This window comes from Andrographis paniculata, unplaced genomic scaffold (genome assembly GCF_009805555.1).
Source record: "Andrographis paniculata isolate CXL003 unplaced genomic scaffold, ASM980555v1 Contig15END, whole genome shotgun sequence".
NCBI lineage: Eukaryota > Viridiplantae > Streptophyta > Magnoliopsida > Lamiales > Acanthaceae > Andrographis > Andrographis paniculata.
This window is the reverse complement of record NW_026137435.1, coordinates 621,097-635,569: the sequence shown is the minus strand read 5'-3', so window position 1 is coordinate 635,569 and position 14,473 is coordinate 621,097. Positions and strand designations below refer to the sequence as shown.

At 28.9% G+C, this 14,473-nt stretch overlaps 2 protein-coding genes across 4 annotated transcripts; one reads left to right on the top strand and one right to left on the bottom strand.

Moving 5' to 3' along the window:
* The first annotated feature begins 4,554 nt into the window (after positions 1-4,554).
* On the top strand, positions 4,555-8,515 carry LOC127262280 (E3 ubiquitin-protein ligase makorin-like). 3 transcript variants are annotated; one of them, XM_051290913.1, is made up of 7 exons: positions 4,555-4,871; positions 5,990-6,077; positions 6,160-6,914; positions 6,988-7,057; positions 7,433-7,506; positions 7,604-7,675; positions 8,249-8,515. In XM_051290913.1, the coding sequence occupies exons 1-6, from the start codon at positions 4,819-4,821 to the stop codon at positions 7,638-7,640; spliced, it is 1,077 nt and encodes a 358-aa protein (XP_051146870.1). In that variant the 5' UTR covers positions 4,555-4,818; the 3' UTR covers positions 7,641-7,675; positions 8,249-8,515. The 3 variants fall into 3 exon arrangements, with proteins under 3 accessions (XP_051146870.1, XP_051146862.1, XP_051146878.1); XM_051290905.1 differs by having other exon boundaries at positions 7,421-7,506; XM_051290921.1 differs by lacking the exons at positions 7,604-7,675; positions 8,249-8,515 and having other exon boundaries at positions 7,385-7,506.
* A 3,002-nt stretch (positions 8,516-11,517) lies between these two features.
* Positions 11,518-14,209, bottom strand: LOC127262426 (transcription factor MYB83-like). The gene is made up of 2 exons (XM_051291105.1): positions 13,794-14,209; positions 11,518-12,582 (listed from the first exon to the last, which is right to left on the bottom strand). The coding sequence occupies exons 1-2, from the start codon at positions 14,108-14,110 to the stop codon at positions 11,790-11,792; spliced, it is 1,110 nt and encodes a 369-aa protein (XP_051147062.1). The 5' UTR covers positions 14,111-14,209; the 3' UTR covers positions 11,518-11,789.
* Between the last annotated feature and the right edge of the window lie 264 nt (positions 14,210-14,473).

The window sequence follows — 14,473 nt, the reverse complement described above, 5'->3', positions numbered from 1 at the left end:
AAACAATACGATGCCATTGCCATTGCTTTTTGGCTTCCCTTAAGCTGTAAGGAAAGTAATTAGGTCAACCAAAAAACCTTAACCCTACACGAATGCGACACGTGGCTCACTTAAACTTCAAACTCATGTGTCCGTCTTACTTAATTAGGGCATTATTACAACAACGCCTTTCTATTCTAGGCACACAATATTCTATCGGGTATTGCGATAGATTAAAAAATAATAATATTTTATTAATTAGTAAAAATATAAACGAAGTTTGATTTTGTTTTTATTTGATTTTTTTATAAAGTAATTATATATGTAATGGTATGTTACTATTTTAATTATAAGTTATAAAATATTTTGATATTAATATATAATAATTTTTTTAATAGGAAAAAAATATTATTTCCTCCGTCATCCAATGGTGTACTTATTTGATAGGATACAAGTTTTAAGAAAAATAGGTAAAAATAAAATTTTTTACTTTTTTGAATAAAGAAAAAATAAAAAAGAAACGAAAATAAATTTGGATGACAATTTTTTTAAAAAAAGAAATGTAAAATGAGAACAGATTTGAATAAAGAAGAAATATTGAGTAACACAAACAAAAAATAGTAAAAATAATATTTTGAATTGAGACGAAATGAATATGATTTAATATTTTTGTTCTATCAATCAAATCAAAATATTTGACTAATAAGTCTAGCTCTAAACTTGGCTTCACAACAATCAAAATATAACTATTTATTGTTACAAAATATCATATTAAAATATTATTTAAATAAAAATTCAAATAACACTTCATTTCAAATCAATTTCAAACTATAAACAAACAAATCCTAATTTACTACTATCTCCGTCTCATTTAAATTGTCCACTATTGTTTAGGCACAGAATTTTAGGTATTTTGTAATCAGTAAGTAATTAAAAAGTGTATTAGTAAAAATAATTATAATTTAATAAAAATAAGATTAAATTGCACAAAATTCATCGGTGGTTTCACAAAATTGCGCCAAATCCCCATACTTCTAAAATTGCGTCAAACTTACTCGTGGTTTCATAAACTCTGTTCTAAACCCTTCAGCGGTCCTTATTTAACGGAATTTGACATAAATGCGCCAAAACCGTGAATAAATTTTAAAATTTTAATTTCTAAACCCCTAAAATTACAAATATATTTATTTTCTTATATTTAGCCTAAAAAAATAAAAATAAACTCTTAAAAATTAAGAAAAATAACTATTTTTTTAGCATATTCACTATTTTTTTTAGACTGCATATAAAAAATAAATATACTTGTAAGTTTAGGGGTTTACAAATTGAAATTCTAAAATTTATTCACAGTTTTGATACATTTAGACCAAATATCGTTAAATAAGGACCGCCGAAGGGGTTAGACGACATAGTTTATAAAACGACGAGGGAGTTTAACGTAGTTTTAGAAGTATAAGAGATTTGAAGCTATTTTTATGAAACTATAGGTAGATTTGGTATAATTTAGCTTAAAAATAATTAATAACTAAATAATTTAATTAAAATAAAAAAATTAAAAATTAAATTTTTAAAAATATAATTAAAGTATATAATTATATATATTTTTTAAAAAATAAAAAATTATGTGAGGCGACTAAAAAAAAATAATTAAGTAAATTGGTGAGAGTATTTAAAAGTAAAAAAAATAGAAAGGAAAACTAAATTCCAAAACAACCAACCCGTAGTAAACACTAGTGTTTGTTTTCCGACCGCTGCTCAACAACCTCCGCCATTTCCCTTTTTGCCAGCTGTCCAACATTCTCTCTCTTCACTCTCTCTCTATATATACATACAATTTTTGTGTTGGCTTTCGGACACAACAATTCATAGTTCTTATTACACATAACTCATAATTATATATATTAATAAAAAATAATACAAAATGGCAGTGATCTTCTGCTTCAAATCCAATTTGGTGATGTTAGCAACCGTGATGGCATTTCTCTATGGGGCCTTTGCTCAAGTCGAATTCGTCCTCCCTCCCGGCCTGTCGCCGGCGCCGGCGCCGGCGCCGGGCGCCGCCGGCTCTCTGCCGATCTCCGCAGCCGTCGTCGTTTCTTCTTTGGTCATCACTCTCCTGGCCCTCATGAAGAACTACATGTAGATTTGGCAATATTATTATTATTATTATTATTATTGTTTATTTATTTATTTATTATATTGTTCTTACATATAGATATATATTGTTATATTGTCTTATGAGGGGAGAGATGATTTGGGTCGTATATATGTTATTTTGTATCATGTGAGGAGTTAATAAGAGTATTGTGAGGCACTCGCCTATACCTTAATTGTGCTCGCTTATTGGTTTATTTTTACATAATTCTTTATTAATATTATTTAAAATATACAATATATATATAAACACATATAAAAATCGATAAAAATATAAAAAATATTTTTTCTCATACTACTTTTCCAATTCACTATATCTTATAACAAAAATATATAAAACTATAAACATTAACACTCATGTAGGAATTTAGTTTTTTTTATATATATATATATATTTAAGAAAAATAAAATTTAAAAGATAAAAAATTATCTATGTGTTCATCTTCATCACGTGGTTCTAAACTAGTTGATATCTGTTCGCTGGTATGCCACGTAGGTGCCACATAGACATTGAGGACTAAATATACAAAAAAATTTCATTTACAAAATTATTTTAAGATAATATTTACTAAAATGATTAAAAAAGTTAAATTACGAAACTAAAATACCAGTTTACTCATTTATAATACTAGTATCAACTAAAAATCCTTATATTTTTATCTCTTTCTAATATATAAAATATTTTTTATTTATATATATTTTTATAAAATTAATTTATATTAATTATAAATAAATATTTATTTATTTATTTATATATTCATATTGCATGTCAGCAACCGCTACCCGAAAATACGTGCTGAGTGAGTAAACTTTCGGCCGATGCAAATTAGGTCCGACAGGCAAGTTATAATAAGGAAAATATGTGTAACAGGTGACCTGAGACATTTAAATATAATATTACCCGGTGCGCATTTTCGGATAGCGATTGCTGTTCCCACGGCATAAAAAAATAATAATAAAAAATGATAAGTTTAGAACCTGAGTACATTCAATAATTCATACAGGTTACTTATATATTTATGTCACGATTAAAAAAATTTGTCATATAATAAATTTTATATTAATTATTAATTAGTCGAAAAATATTTGTATCTTTATATGAAATATTTTTTATTGTCATAAATTATTTAAAGTATACTTCACATGTTCTATATAAAGTGTTCATTTTTTCTATTTTTTATATAATTTATATATTTTTTAAAAAAATATGATTATACATTTTAATTTTATTTTAAATTTTAAATTTATAATATTTTTTAATTATAATTAAATTATTTAATTATTTTAATATATAATTATTTTTACTAATATAATTTTTAATTACTTACTTAATCTGAAATATATTTAAAGTAACATAAACACTTTTAATATTACTGAGTATATATTTAAAAAACTTATACAAATATACAATACTAGTATATAATTAATACAAAATAGTTTAATAAGAAATACAAAAAAAAAAAAAAAATACAAAAAAATCACATTAATTTGCTATATATGCATATAAATTACAAATAAATATTAGCTAAATCAAATTTTACCGATTTGATTTATTTTATTCCTTAATAAAAAAATTAATATTAAAAAACAAAGCATTATTTTTTATACTACAAATTTCTCCTACTTCACAATAAAATAAAATAAAATAAAATAAAAAGTTTGTTTGTCTACAATATTCCAAAATACAAAATATATTTTATCCATTTTAATAGTACCTCGTTCAACGGTCAATTCATCCATTTTCACTTTTCTATCAATATTTTTAATATTAAAAATATTTTTATATGTATAATTTTTATTATACAAATGTCAATATTTTTATCATTTTTACTATATATTAATATAATAATTCATATTTAAAAATTAATTAAAAAATAAAATGATAAATTTGCTATGAAAGAGATAGTATCTAATACTCTTTTATCCCAGTACAATAGTATCTTTATCATTTTTGTCTGTTTCAAAACAATAGTATCATTTACATAAATAACCATATAACTATAAAATTACCATTGCTTTTCATTATTATTAGATAATTACCACTACCTTTTTACACTCGTACACTCACAAGAACAAAATAATTTTTACCCCGTGCTTTTTACCCACCAAATACAACCCAAACTATAATCTTTAAATTTTAAATTTTATAATTTTTTTAATTTTAATTAAACTATTTATTTATTTTAATTTTAATATATAATTATTTTTATTAAATAATAATTATTTTTATTAATATATTTTTTAATTACTTATTAATTATACTTTACCTAAATTCTTGTGTATAAATTAATATCCATATTGCATGGCACAAAGATAGTACCTCGCATCAAACCAAAAAAATAAACAAACAAACCAGAAAATACTACAACCTAAAATACCAAACAAACACACCCCTGATAAATTTCATTCAACCAAATTTCTTCCTACAAATCAAAGTATCAACCAGAAAAATGGGGGAAATCTTCCGTGGGTTCATTTACCCAAAAAAGAAAGACAATTAGGCGCGGCAATGTTGGTAGTGGTGCAGTGTTGTGAATATTTGCAAAGTTTCGGATCCATTACCATTAACATTCCTTCAAACTCCACCTCACAATCATGCAATCCATCTTTGGAAGCCCTAAATACGCTCCCTATTGTGCGGTTAATTCATTCATCCACTAAAAAGCTCGCTATCTTCATTGTCAGATGTTTCATGGATTTTGTTTCGGATTCTCCCTCACGCCTGCCATGCCTAAGCGGTATATATAATCTTCCTTCGATTTTTTGCAATATTCGTGTTATGTTATATGACTTTGCTTGTGCGTTGTTTGATTTGGTGTTGGAATTACGAATTTATGCTTTTCGCGTGTCGTTAGTAGTTTCGTGTTAAATTTATTTTTGGAATTTCATATTTTCGGTCAAGTTATGTTGTCATTTGATTTTTATAGGTTAAGGAAATGCCGTTTCTGTAACTATAACTGTATGGTTGAAACCATGACTGTTGAAGTTTAAGATTAATAGGGATTTGAAATGACCATATCTTGATTTTCCCAATGAATTTAGAGCTTCGTGTTTATTGTAAAGCTTATTTCTGGGTAATGTGAATTGGACTGGACAGGAAAAGCTGGAATAGTGCCAATTTATAGCTTGTTATTCTAGTTTTGTTGTTTTCCTGCAAGTGTTTGGAGACAATTATATTTCAATACAAATAGTTTTTTTTTTGAAATATCTCAAATCCAAGTAAAGAAAAGGAAACTGAGATCTGTTAGCTGATAATATCATTCCTGTTCATGATGTTACAATCTCTTAGTTGTGACAACACACATCTTCTACAAATGATTTGGCTTGTCATTGGCTTTAAAGCAGGATTAATATTTTGTAGATTTGATGTACATTAGGGTCACTCTCATGGAACTGATATAGAGATTTTAGAATAATTGATATGCTACCTTTTAGTCATGCAAGAGCATTAGCCTTTTTGGGGCATCGTAAATGGTTTTCGCCCGAAACATGTCTACAAATCATTCCAGTAAGAAAGGCCCCAAGGTAAGTTGGCGAGGCCGAAAAGATGATAGGAAATCTAATGAGTTAAGCCCCTTCATAATCTGGTGAACAATTTGTGGAAGGAGTTATTTTTTTTTAAAATGGATCAAATTGGTAACTATTTGCAGTTCAAATCAAATGGTTTACAACAGATAATATCTGTTTCTTAAACTATTGCAATCTGTTTAAACTGCACTTAAGGAAATAAACACAAAGGGAAATATAATATGATTGGGCGAATTTTTATTGTCTAGAAAGAATTATATTTAAAATTTGCATCATTAAATGAGGCTAGTATTATCATGGGCATGCTGATTCATTGTGAGTGCATCAGGGTTCTTTGCAAATTCTTCGCCCACGGGGCGTGTCTAAAAGGGGAGCTTTGTGAGTTCTCGCATGACTGGAAGGCCCTAAAAAATAACGTAACTTCCTTTTCAACCAGCTTCATGTCTTGAAAATTGTATTGCTATTACGCTTTATTTACATTAAGGCATTTTATCACAGATATGTCCCTTCTATCAAAAGGAAAATTGTGCTTATGGTAGCCAATGCCGATATGAACATATCAATCTTTCACGGTCACAACCGTCATCAGAAGATGCTTTTCGCCATGTCGAACCTCTTTCTGGTACTGCAGTAGGTGAAGCTAGAATAAACTTTGGACATTCACCTTCTTTAGGACCTCTTTCCTCTCCTATAAGATATGGATGGAAAGAAAAGACTGGGCATGAAGATATCCTAGATAAGGATTGTGATGTTGGGTATCTTAGTTGTAATGTTGATCCAATGAACCAACCGATTTGTTCATTCGCGGCAGTTGGTGATTGTCCACGTGGTGAAAAATGTCCCCATATTCATGGTGAATCTTGCCCAATCTGTGGGAAACGATGCTTGCATCCTTTCAGGCCTTTGGAAAGAGAGCAACATATGAAAATGTGTGAGAAAAGGAAAAAGCGTTTTGAGACGCTGCAAAGAAGTCAAGAAATAGAGTGTAGTGTTTGTCTTGAGTATGTTCTCTCAAAGCCTACGTTGGGAGAAAAGAAATTCGGAATCCTTTCTGAGTGTGATCATCCTTTCTGCATATCGTGCATCAGGAATTGGCGAAGTAGTTCCTTAGCATCTGGCCTGGATGTTAATTCTACGCTAAGAGCTTGCCCAATATGTCGAAAGCTTTCTTACTTTGTTGTTCCTAGTGTCATCTGGTATTCATCGAAGGAAGAAAAACAGGACATCATTAATCGCTACAAGGCAAAATTGAGGTAAATTTTTTATTTCCTTTCATTGTTTTTTGAGTTGCTGTTTACTTGCTCTTACCGGCTATTTCTCTTTCAGCTCCATTGATTGCAAATACTTTGACTTCGGGAATGGAACTTGTCCATTTGGAACCAGTTGTTTTTACAAGGTATGTCAATGCTGTTCCAAATCATAATGATTGGTTGCAAAATTCGTGTATCATTGATAAATTGCAATTCCTCTGTGTTGATGATTACTTAACAAGAAATCTGATGAGTTTGTTTTTATGTCTAGCAGTAAAATATGTCACTATGGCTCCCCTTCACTAAAAAATTTAACACAGATAATTGCCGGGACACTATAAATGCTCAACATTGGCCTTTCTTTTGTTTTTGCAAAATTTAAATGCTGTTTTCCTGTCCAAAATTCTTGAAAAGAATCGTTAAAAATAAAAATGATTAACCACGACCAATTCTTTTCGTAACTTCTCTTTCAGCTGCAGTAATATTTACTTTACCCACCGTTTTAACAGCATGCATATCAGGATGGTCACTATGAGGGAGTGATTCTCCATCTTGCGGCTGAAGATGGAAGTACAGTGATTGCTAAGAATATTAGGTCTCTACATTTTCTCTACCATTTGAATATCCATTTACCATTTTGAAACGATCGTGTTCTATTATCAATTCACCTCTTCTAACTGTGATATTTTCAGGTTCTACAATTTTCTTAGGAATTTGCAGATACGATGAATAAAGGTTTAAAGATTTTAATGGGACTTTTTAAGGTTTGAATCTCACTCCTTGATCGTTATAGTCATCATTCTATGCTCTGAGTCGGAAGTCTTTTATGAGGATGATGAATTTGAGTGCATAATCAGGAGTAGAAAATTTACGATTTTTTCTTACTTAGATACATAATATCGAAAATTCTTTATAAAATTCAAACGTGTAAAGATAACGCATCCATGACAAGTGAATTACCTAATACAGAACACATATTTTACAAATGTGACATTTTTGGAGAAAAAAAAGAATTTGAATAGTAAAAACATGTAGTAAAACCCACAAAAGAACACAACCTTAGTGTAGAAGTCCTCGCCTCGCGATCTATTGTTGTATTTCTCTTGTCTTCGACAATTTCAAATTCTTGGAGAGTCATACACCATTTTCTCATGTTACAATCAGATCATTTTTTTATTTTATTTTTTACATTGATCATCTCTTGGTTCAGGTGCTCGAATCATATCCTCGGAATGAATTATTTACCTAGTCCTTTTGATTCGTGCTACCATGATTTCGCATTTTCATGGATTGTTCAAACTCAAAACTTTTTATGATCTACCCTTCAATTGTCTCAGATATTACAGGTTTCCCGGCTAATGCAAGTTTCGATCATCCGGACTTTAGAAAGGTACTCATTCTACTTCGACGACATTGCCCGAGCTTGGGAAGTAGCTTGTTAAGTGTATTGCCAGATCAATGAACCTCCATGAAAGTTGAAGAAAATGCTAACCATTGTTTTGTTGATACAAAATAAAATTTAAAAAATTTTAAAAAATTGTATGTATATATGTATAAAGAACCCGTTGGGTTAATTGTGTTCATTTTTTGTGTTGATGCTTGAAATGTGCATTGAATATTTATTATTATTATTATTTTTATTAAATATCAATAGCACAATATATAATTATATATAATAACATAAATCGAATTTTAAGACAATAGTAATTTAATTCAATCAATAAATATCTATCTATATATATATAAAAGAAAATGCTAGCAAATATGGTGAGTAGAAGATTTTTGAAATTACCAGTGTATTTAACTGCATTTAAAATTGATTAATTACATGTACTATATAAATTCTTATTTTCAACTGTACAGTCGATGCAAAGGTACATGCATTTGACAAAAGTTGTAAACATTTTAAATATATTTTTCTATATTACTCCCCGGTGACGGTGTGTTTGTTTGGAGGTTTGGATTTTGAGTTGTGATTTGAATAGTAAAAATTTTGAATTTGAATAGTTGTACGATGTTATATAAATAAGTATTGATGTGATGTTTTGATCGATAAAATTGATTTTTAGTTTAAATATAAAAATAAAAAATAGGTGTTTGATTTGATATTTTTTGGGGGAAAAATTGGATGAATAGTGTAAACTCAATCCCAAAATAGGTATTTGATTTGATATTTTTGGGCTCGGCATGTGGATTAAAAAGATAAATATTTTATTGGAAAAATAAAAAAAATTTAATTAGAAATAAATAAGTAGTATTTATTATAAATAAGTGTTAAACGAAGAGTATTAATTAAATATTATTTTTTTTATTTTTTCAACTATAATAATGAGATAATTTTAATAGACTGAAAATGAGAATAATTTTAAAAAAAAAAAGTGAGAATAATTTGGCGGGCAGAGTGAGTATTTATTATTATTTTAGAATTATTTTCTTTAAATTTAAATTTTCTTAGAATATTAATTATCCCAAAATTTTATTTAGCATTCAAAATAGTATACTTAAAATTTATTTTTTATTTATCTTTTTTTTTTTTTTTTTTTTTTGTACAACCACACTATATATGTTGTAATTGGAAAATAGATACATTGACCAAAGATTAATTAATGAATTTGAACTAACCTACTGAATGCATGTATAGAGTGCATGGTATTTTTACCAAATTCCATATAATTAGAAATTTATGCTTTGATTAGTACTTATTGAAGATTTATCAATATTATATTGATTGTCCAAATTAGTAAATAAAAAAAATACTATCGATAACATATAAAAATAACACAAGATTGTATATGTGGTTGATTCTATTTTATACATGTGCAGCAAATTTATATATAATGTTCGATGATATATATTATTGTGTTGTCGGTACAGTGATAATTATATTTAATTAACACTGTAATTATCATTTAAAACTTTTTATATTTTATTTTTTTCATTTGAAGATAAATTTTAATTTTATATTTAAGATATTATATAAACATAAAATTAAATCATCACATCAGATAATTGTTCAAATTCAAATTTTTATTATTCAATACAATTGCTATATATATATATATAATGTCTATCCATCCTTCATTTTGCCTATATATACAGAGAGAGAATCAACTTATTTGTATTGTCACACATGCAATTTATTTTTGCATTAGCCATTTAGGGCATGTAATCAAAATGAACCCTAAATTAAGTGTTGTCATACTTTTCATATCCATTTTAGCTTCAACTACAATTGCATTCACTCCACCCCCTCCAAAACCGCCGCCAAGAGCGCCGCCGCCGCCGCCACCTCCACCGCCATTTCCACCATGTTATTCTCCCAAGTACCAATACCTATTTTGCCGACCACCGCCTCCTCCTCCACCGTGCGCCTATCTTAACACAAAGTATGAATATTTATGTCGCCGGTCACCACCACCACCGCCGCCGCCGCCGCCGCCGCCGCCGCCACCACCATGCAAGCCGGTACACCAACCTCCTCCATGCCGATGCCCTCCACGCCCCCCGCCGTGCCGTTACCCCCCTCCACCTCCGCCGCCGCCAATAGGCCGAACCCCGCCACGTAACCCTAGAGAACTTGACGATTAACCTCATCCTCAGACATAAATAGATATATATATATATATATGTATGGCGATGGATCAATAAAATTATCACATTAACACATATATGGTACAGCTTCAAACTCAGAAATTAATGGTAATATATATAATATTCCATTGTGATAAACTTTTACTACATGACTGTAAATGTAATGCATGCAAGGACATTTCATGATGAGGATTATATATTATATTTGTCATGTATGGATCAATGGATGGATTACGATTAATAATAATAATAATAATAATAATAATAATAATAATAACGACGAAAGTTATATAGGTTACGGCTCTATTTTTTATTTTTATTTATTTTTAATAATTATTTAGTATTATAATTTTCTTTTTATTTTTATTTTTATTTTTTATTTTTTATTTTTTAAAGGGAAATGGAACTTAAAGATATAATGTAATGATCTTCAAGCAAAATCTACTAACCTAAAAGAACATAAAATTTTAAACCCAACGGCCTTAAATGTTGATTGCCATCTTAATATGGCCCCACCATATATATTTGTTTGATTGAAGTTTAAAATTGATTAAAAATAAAATGTTAATTTAATTATTATTTTTTAAATAGTATTTTGATATAATATTTTATAAAAAAAGTAATATATTTTTATTGAAAATTGTATAGGATGAATAATATTAATTTTAATTTTAATTTGTAAAAAAACAAACCCATGGAACAAATGAATTACTAGTAGTAGAGATGAATAAAAATAAAACCAATTAGAACATTATAAATCAAGGTTAGATAATTGTGTTTATAACCTAAAATTTGGCCGTAGTCTAATGATTTGCATGGTTTATTTCTTCTCAATATATTTTTATATATTGATTGTTCCATCACTTGTTTCCATCAATCAATTTATGTACTAATCTTGTATATTATCAAAATCGATATATATATATTGATCTTAAGTATTAACATACTAATAAAATTGATTAATTACATACACAAAAAAGTTTAACTAAATATGTATGGATCCATCCTTATTGAACTTATTCCCTCATGGGTTCGTACTATTCACATTTTTGTATCGATCATATATGAAAGCACAACAATGTACATCTCCGCGCCAAATAACATCTCCATCTATTGCTACCTACGCCTTGATGTTTTATTTTGAAAATATTAATACAGTTTGAAATCGCAAAAGAAAAAAAGTATACGATAGCTAACTTCGATCATTATCTTGAAGATACCTAGTGAGATTGATGAGATTGTGGATATATTTTCAAGAATTCAAGATGAACATGAGAGAGAGAGAGATTAATATTCACCTTGAGAAGCAAGATAAGGTAAAGAGGATATGTTAGCCAACAAACCCTCCCAATCCAATTCTCCCATTTTCAAGCTTTCTTCTAAGTCCCAATTATGATTCCCAACTCCAACCATTTCTTCTGCAATGAAATCATTGTTAATTTCACCATCATTCTTACTCAACAAGTTTTGATTAATCTTGCCAAATTTCTTATTCATAATTTCACACTCGCCTCTATCGTTGTTCATGCGTTCAAACTCTAGTCCTCTTGCCTCAAATCCGGGGACCAAATTCTCATTGTCCGACCCCATAACAAATGGCTCCCCAATTCCCAAAACACCTTCGATTCCACCAAACCCTAATTGCCCGAAATATCCACCCGAAGAAGGCACTTCAAACATGTTTCGATAGTGATGATTATAACGATGATCGTTGGTGATAGGGTTAGGGTTAGGGTTAGGGCTAGGGTTTATGAGGGAGTGCAAAGCCATGTAGGGTGGTTGCAAATTTGATGAGGTCGAAGAAGAAGAGGAATCCATCGAAAGAGGTGGCATCTCGTATTCTTGCATGAATAGTGTCCCTCCCATATTCGGACAACCAAAGCTGTTAGGACCATTATTGAACTCTGATCTATCATCCCCGTTGTTTGGGGATACTAATGATGTTGGAGTTTTATGGTTACCCTCGTTGTCTTTGTTGTTGTTGTTGTCATTCTTGAATCTCTTTTTGATCGTTGAATTCCAGAAATTCTTGATTTCGTTGTCTGTCCTGCCTGGAAGTCGAGCAGCAATTTGAGACCACCTGATTAACAAAGATGAGGATTTATAAATTAGACTTTGTGTTGTCTAATTAAATTAAATCTTGATACTACATCAAAGAGAAGCAAGTAAAAGTATACCTACAAAGAAATAATCTAATTTTCATACTTGTATTTTATTACATGTTTTCTTTCTAATTAAATAATTTGTAGGTCCCAAATTAATAGCTCTGTGTTAATTTTTTGCTTTCATTTTTCTGGGATGTATCCTTTTGTTATTACAAAATAAAAATTAAAAAAAAAGGATTTTTTTGGAGAATTTATTGAAGTGATTATTAGTGAAACTTTGTGTTATTGATTTCTTTGAGCACATAAATTATGGTGAAAATAGATTATTATTCATGTGAAGCATGAGCTAATTTTTTAAATAAATATGAAACTCAATAGCAACGAATTTTATAAAGAATTAGCATTGCTATACATTCAACATTCACTTGTGCCTACTTCATGACTAATTATATATAAAATCATAAAAAGTTTATAAATTCCAAACTTGCAATGCAATGTGATTAAATAACCTTTTCACTGAAAGTTATATGTCATCATTTATTCAATCTTACAACAAAATAATTGCTAAATTATCATCTCTATCTAAAAGTTTAAAGCAATAAAAAAAATAAAATAAATACTTGTTAATTACATATATTATAGTTTTACAACAATAATATATCAAAAAAATATATATTGTCTTTTAGGAGAAAACACACAAATTTCACAAATTTGCTCAGACTCTTAATAAATTCATCACTTAATCCATACCATCTTAGGATTTCTTCATTTGTATTTTATTTTATTATTTTGATCGATCAAGTTTCTATAAAATATATATATATATATGATATTTTAATAATATAAAAAACATATATTTTTATTCAAAGCTTCAATTAAGCATATTTTTTTGTATAAAAAACTTAAGCTTTATTTACTTGGAATTTAATTTTAGTGTTTTTACTATACAATTCTTACAATTCTCTCTCTCTCTCTCTCTCTCTCTCTCTCTCTATATATATATATATAAATATATATCATTTCACAAAATATCATATCACAATTACTATCTAATCGAAGCCTAAATCAAAATACAAAATCTAAGTCTAAGTAAACAAAACATAAACTAAAAGTAAAAATAAAAATGAAGAAACCCTAATTGATAATTGGAAATGTAGATCAATCAAATGAAGAGATACCTAATTACCTATTGCCAAGAATGGAATGTAAATGGATGATAAGTTGTTCCTCTTGCGGCGAAAATGCGCCGCGCTTTAGATCGGGACGGAGGTAATTGATCCAACGGAGACGGCAGCTTTTGCCGCAGCGTTGGAGGTTGGCATTGCGCGCGATGTCGCTCCAACAACCTTGTCCATTTTTTAGCATGTAATTCATCAATTTCTCGTCCTCGTCGGGAGACCACAAACCCTTCCTCAACTTAACCTTTGGATTAATGTTGTTGTTGTTGTTGTTGCCCTTTTCCTTCATCATTAGTACATTATTGTTGTTGTCTGGTTTCCTCATGATATCAATCTATCCTTATAATGTATGTATGTATATATATATATATCAAGAATTTGAATGAATGGGATTAATCCCAACTAGGAATTGGCCTTAGGATATATATATATGTGTATGTATATGTATAGGTGGGAATGAGAGGTTTTACTCGATGGCTCCACCTCCAACTGGACTTGATGGGGACTATGAAAAATGGGATGTGTGTATATATATATATATATATATATAGATAGAGAGAGAGAGAGAGAGAGAGACATAATGTGAAGTGGAAGCAAAATGTGTAGCGGTTCTCGTAGAGATATGATGATTACCTTGTGAGTGAAGAAAATTTACAAATATATGTGTATATATATATATATATAGAGA

Excerpts from the sequence above, each read along its gene's own strand:
- LOC127262280 (XM_051290905.1), top strand. The coding sequence starts at position 4,819 with ATGTTTCATGGATTTTGTTTCGGATTCTCCCTCACGCCTGCCATGCCT. Across the intron at positions 6,915-6,987 it reads CGCTACAAGGCAAAATTGAG|CTCCATTGATTGCAAATACT; the intron begins GTAAATTTTTTA and ends TTTCTCTTTCAG. Across the intron at positions 7,507-7,603 it reads GTGATTGCTAAGAATATTAG|GTTCTACAATTTTCTTAGGA; the intron begins GTCTCTACATTT and ends TGATATTTTCAG.
- LOC127262426 (XM_051291105.1), bottom strand. The coding sequence starts at position 14,110 with ATGAGGAAACCAGACAACAACAATAATGTACTAATGATGAAGGAAAAG. Across the intron at positions 12,583-13,793 it reads CATTCCATTCTTGGCAATAG|GTGGTCTCAAATTGCTGCTC; the intron begins GTAATTAGGTAT and ends TTTGTTAATCAG.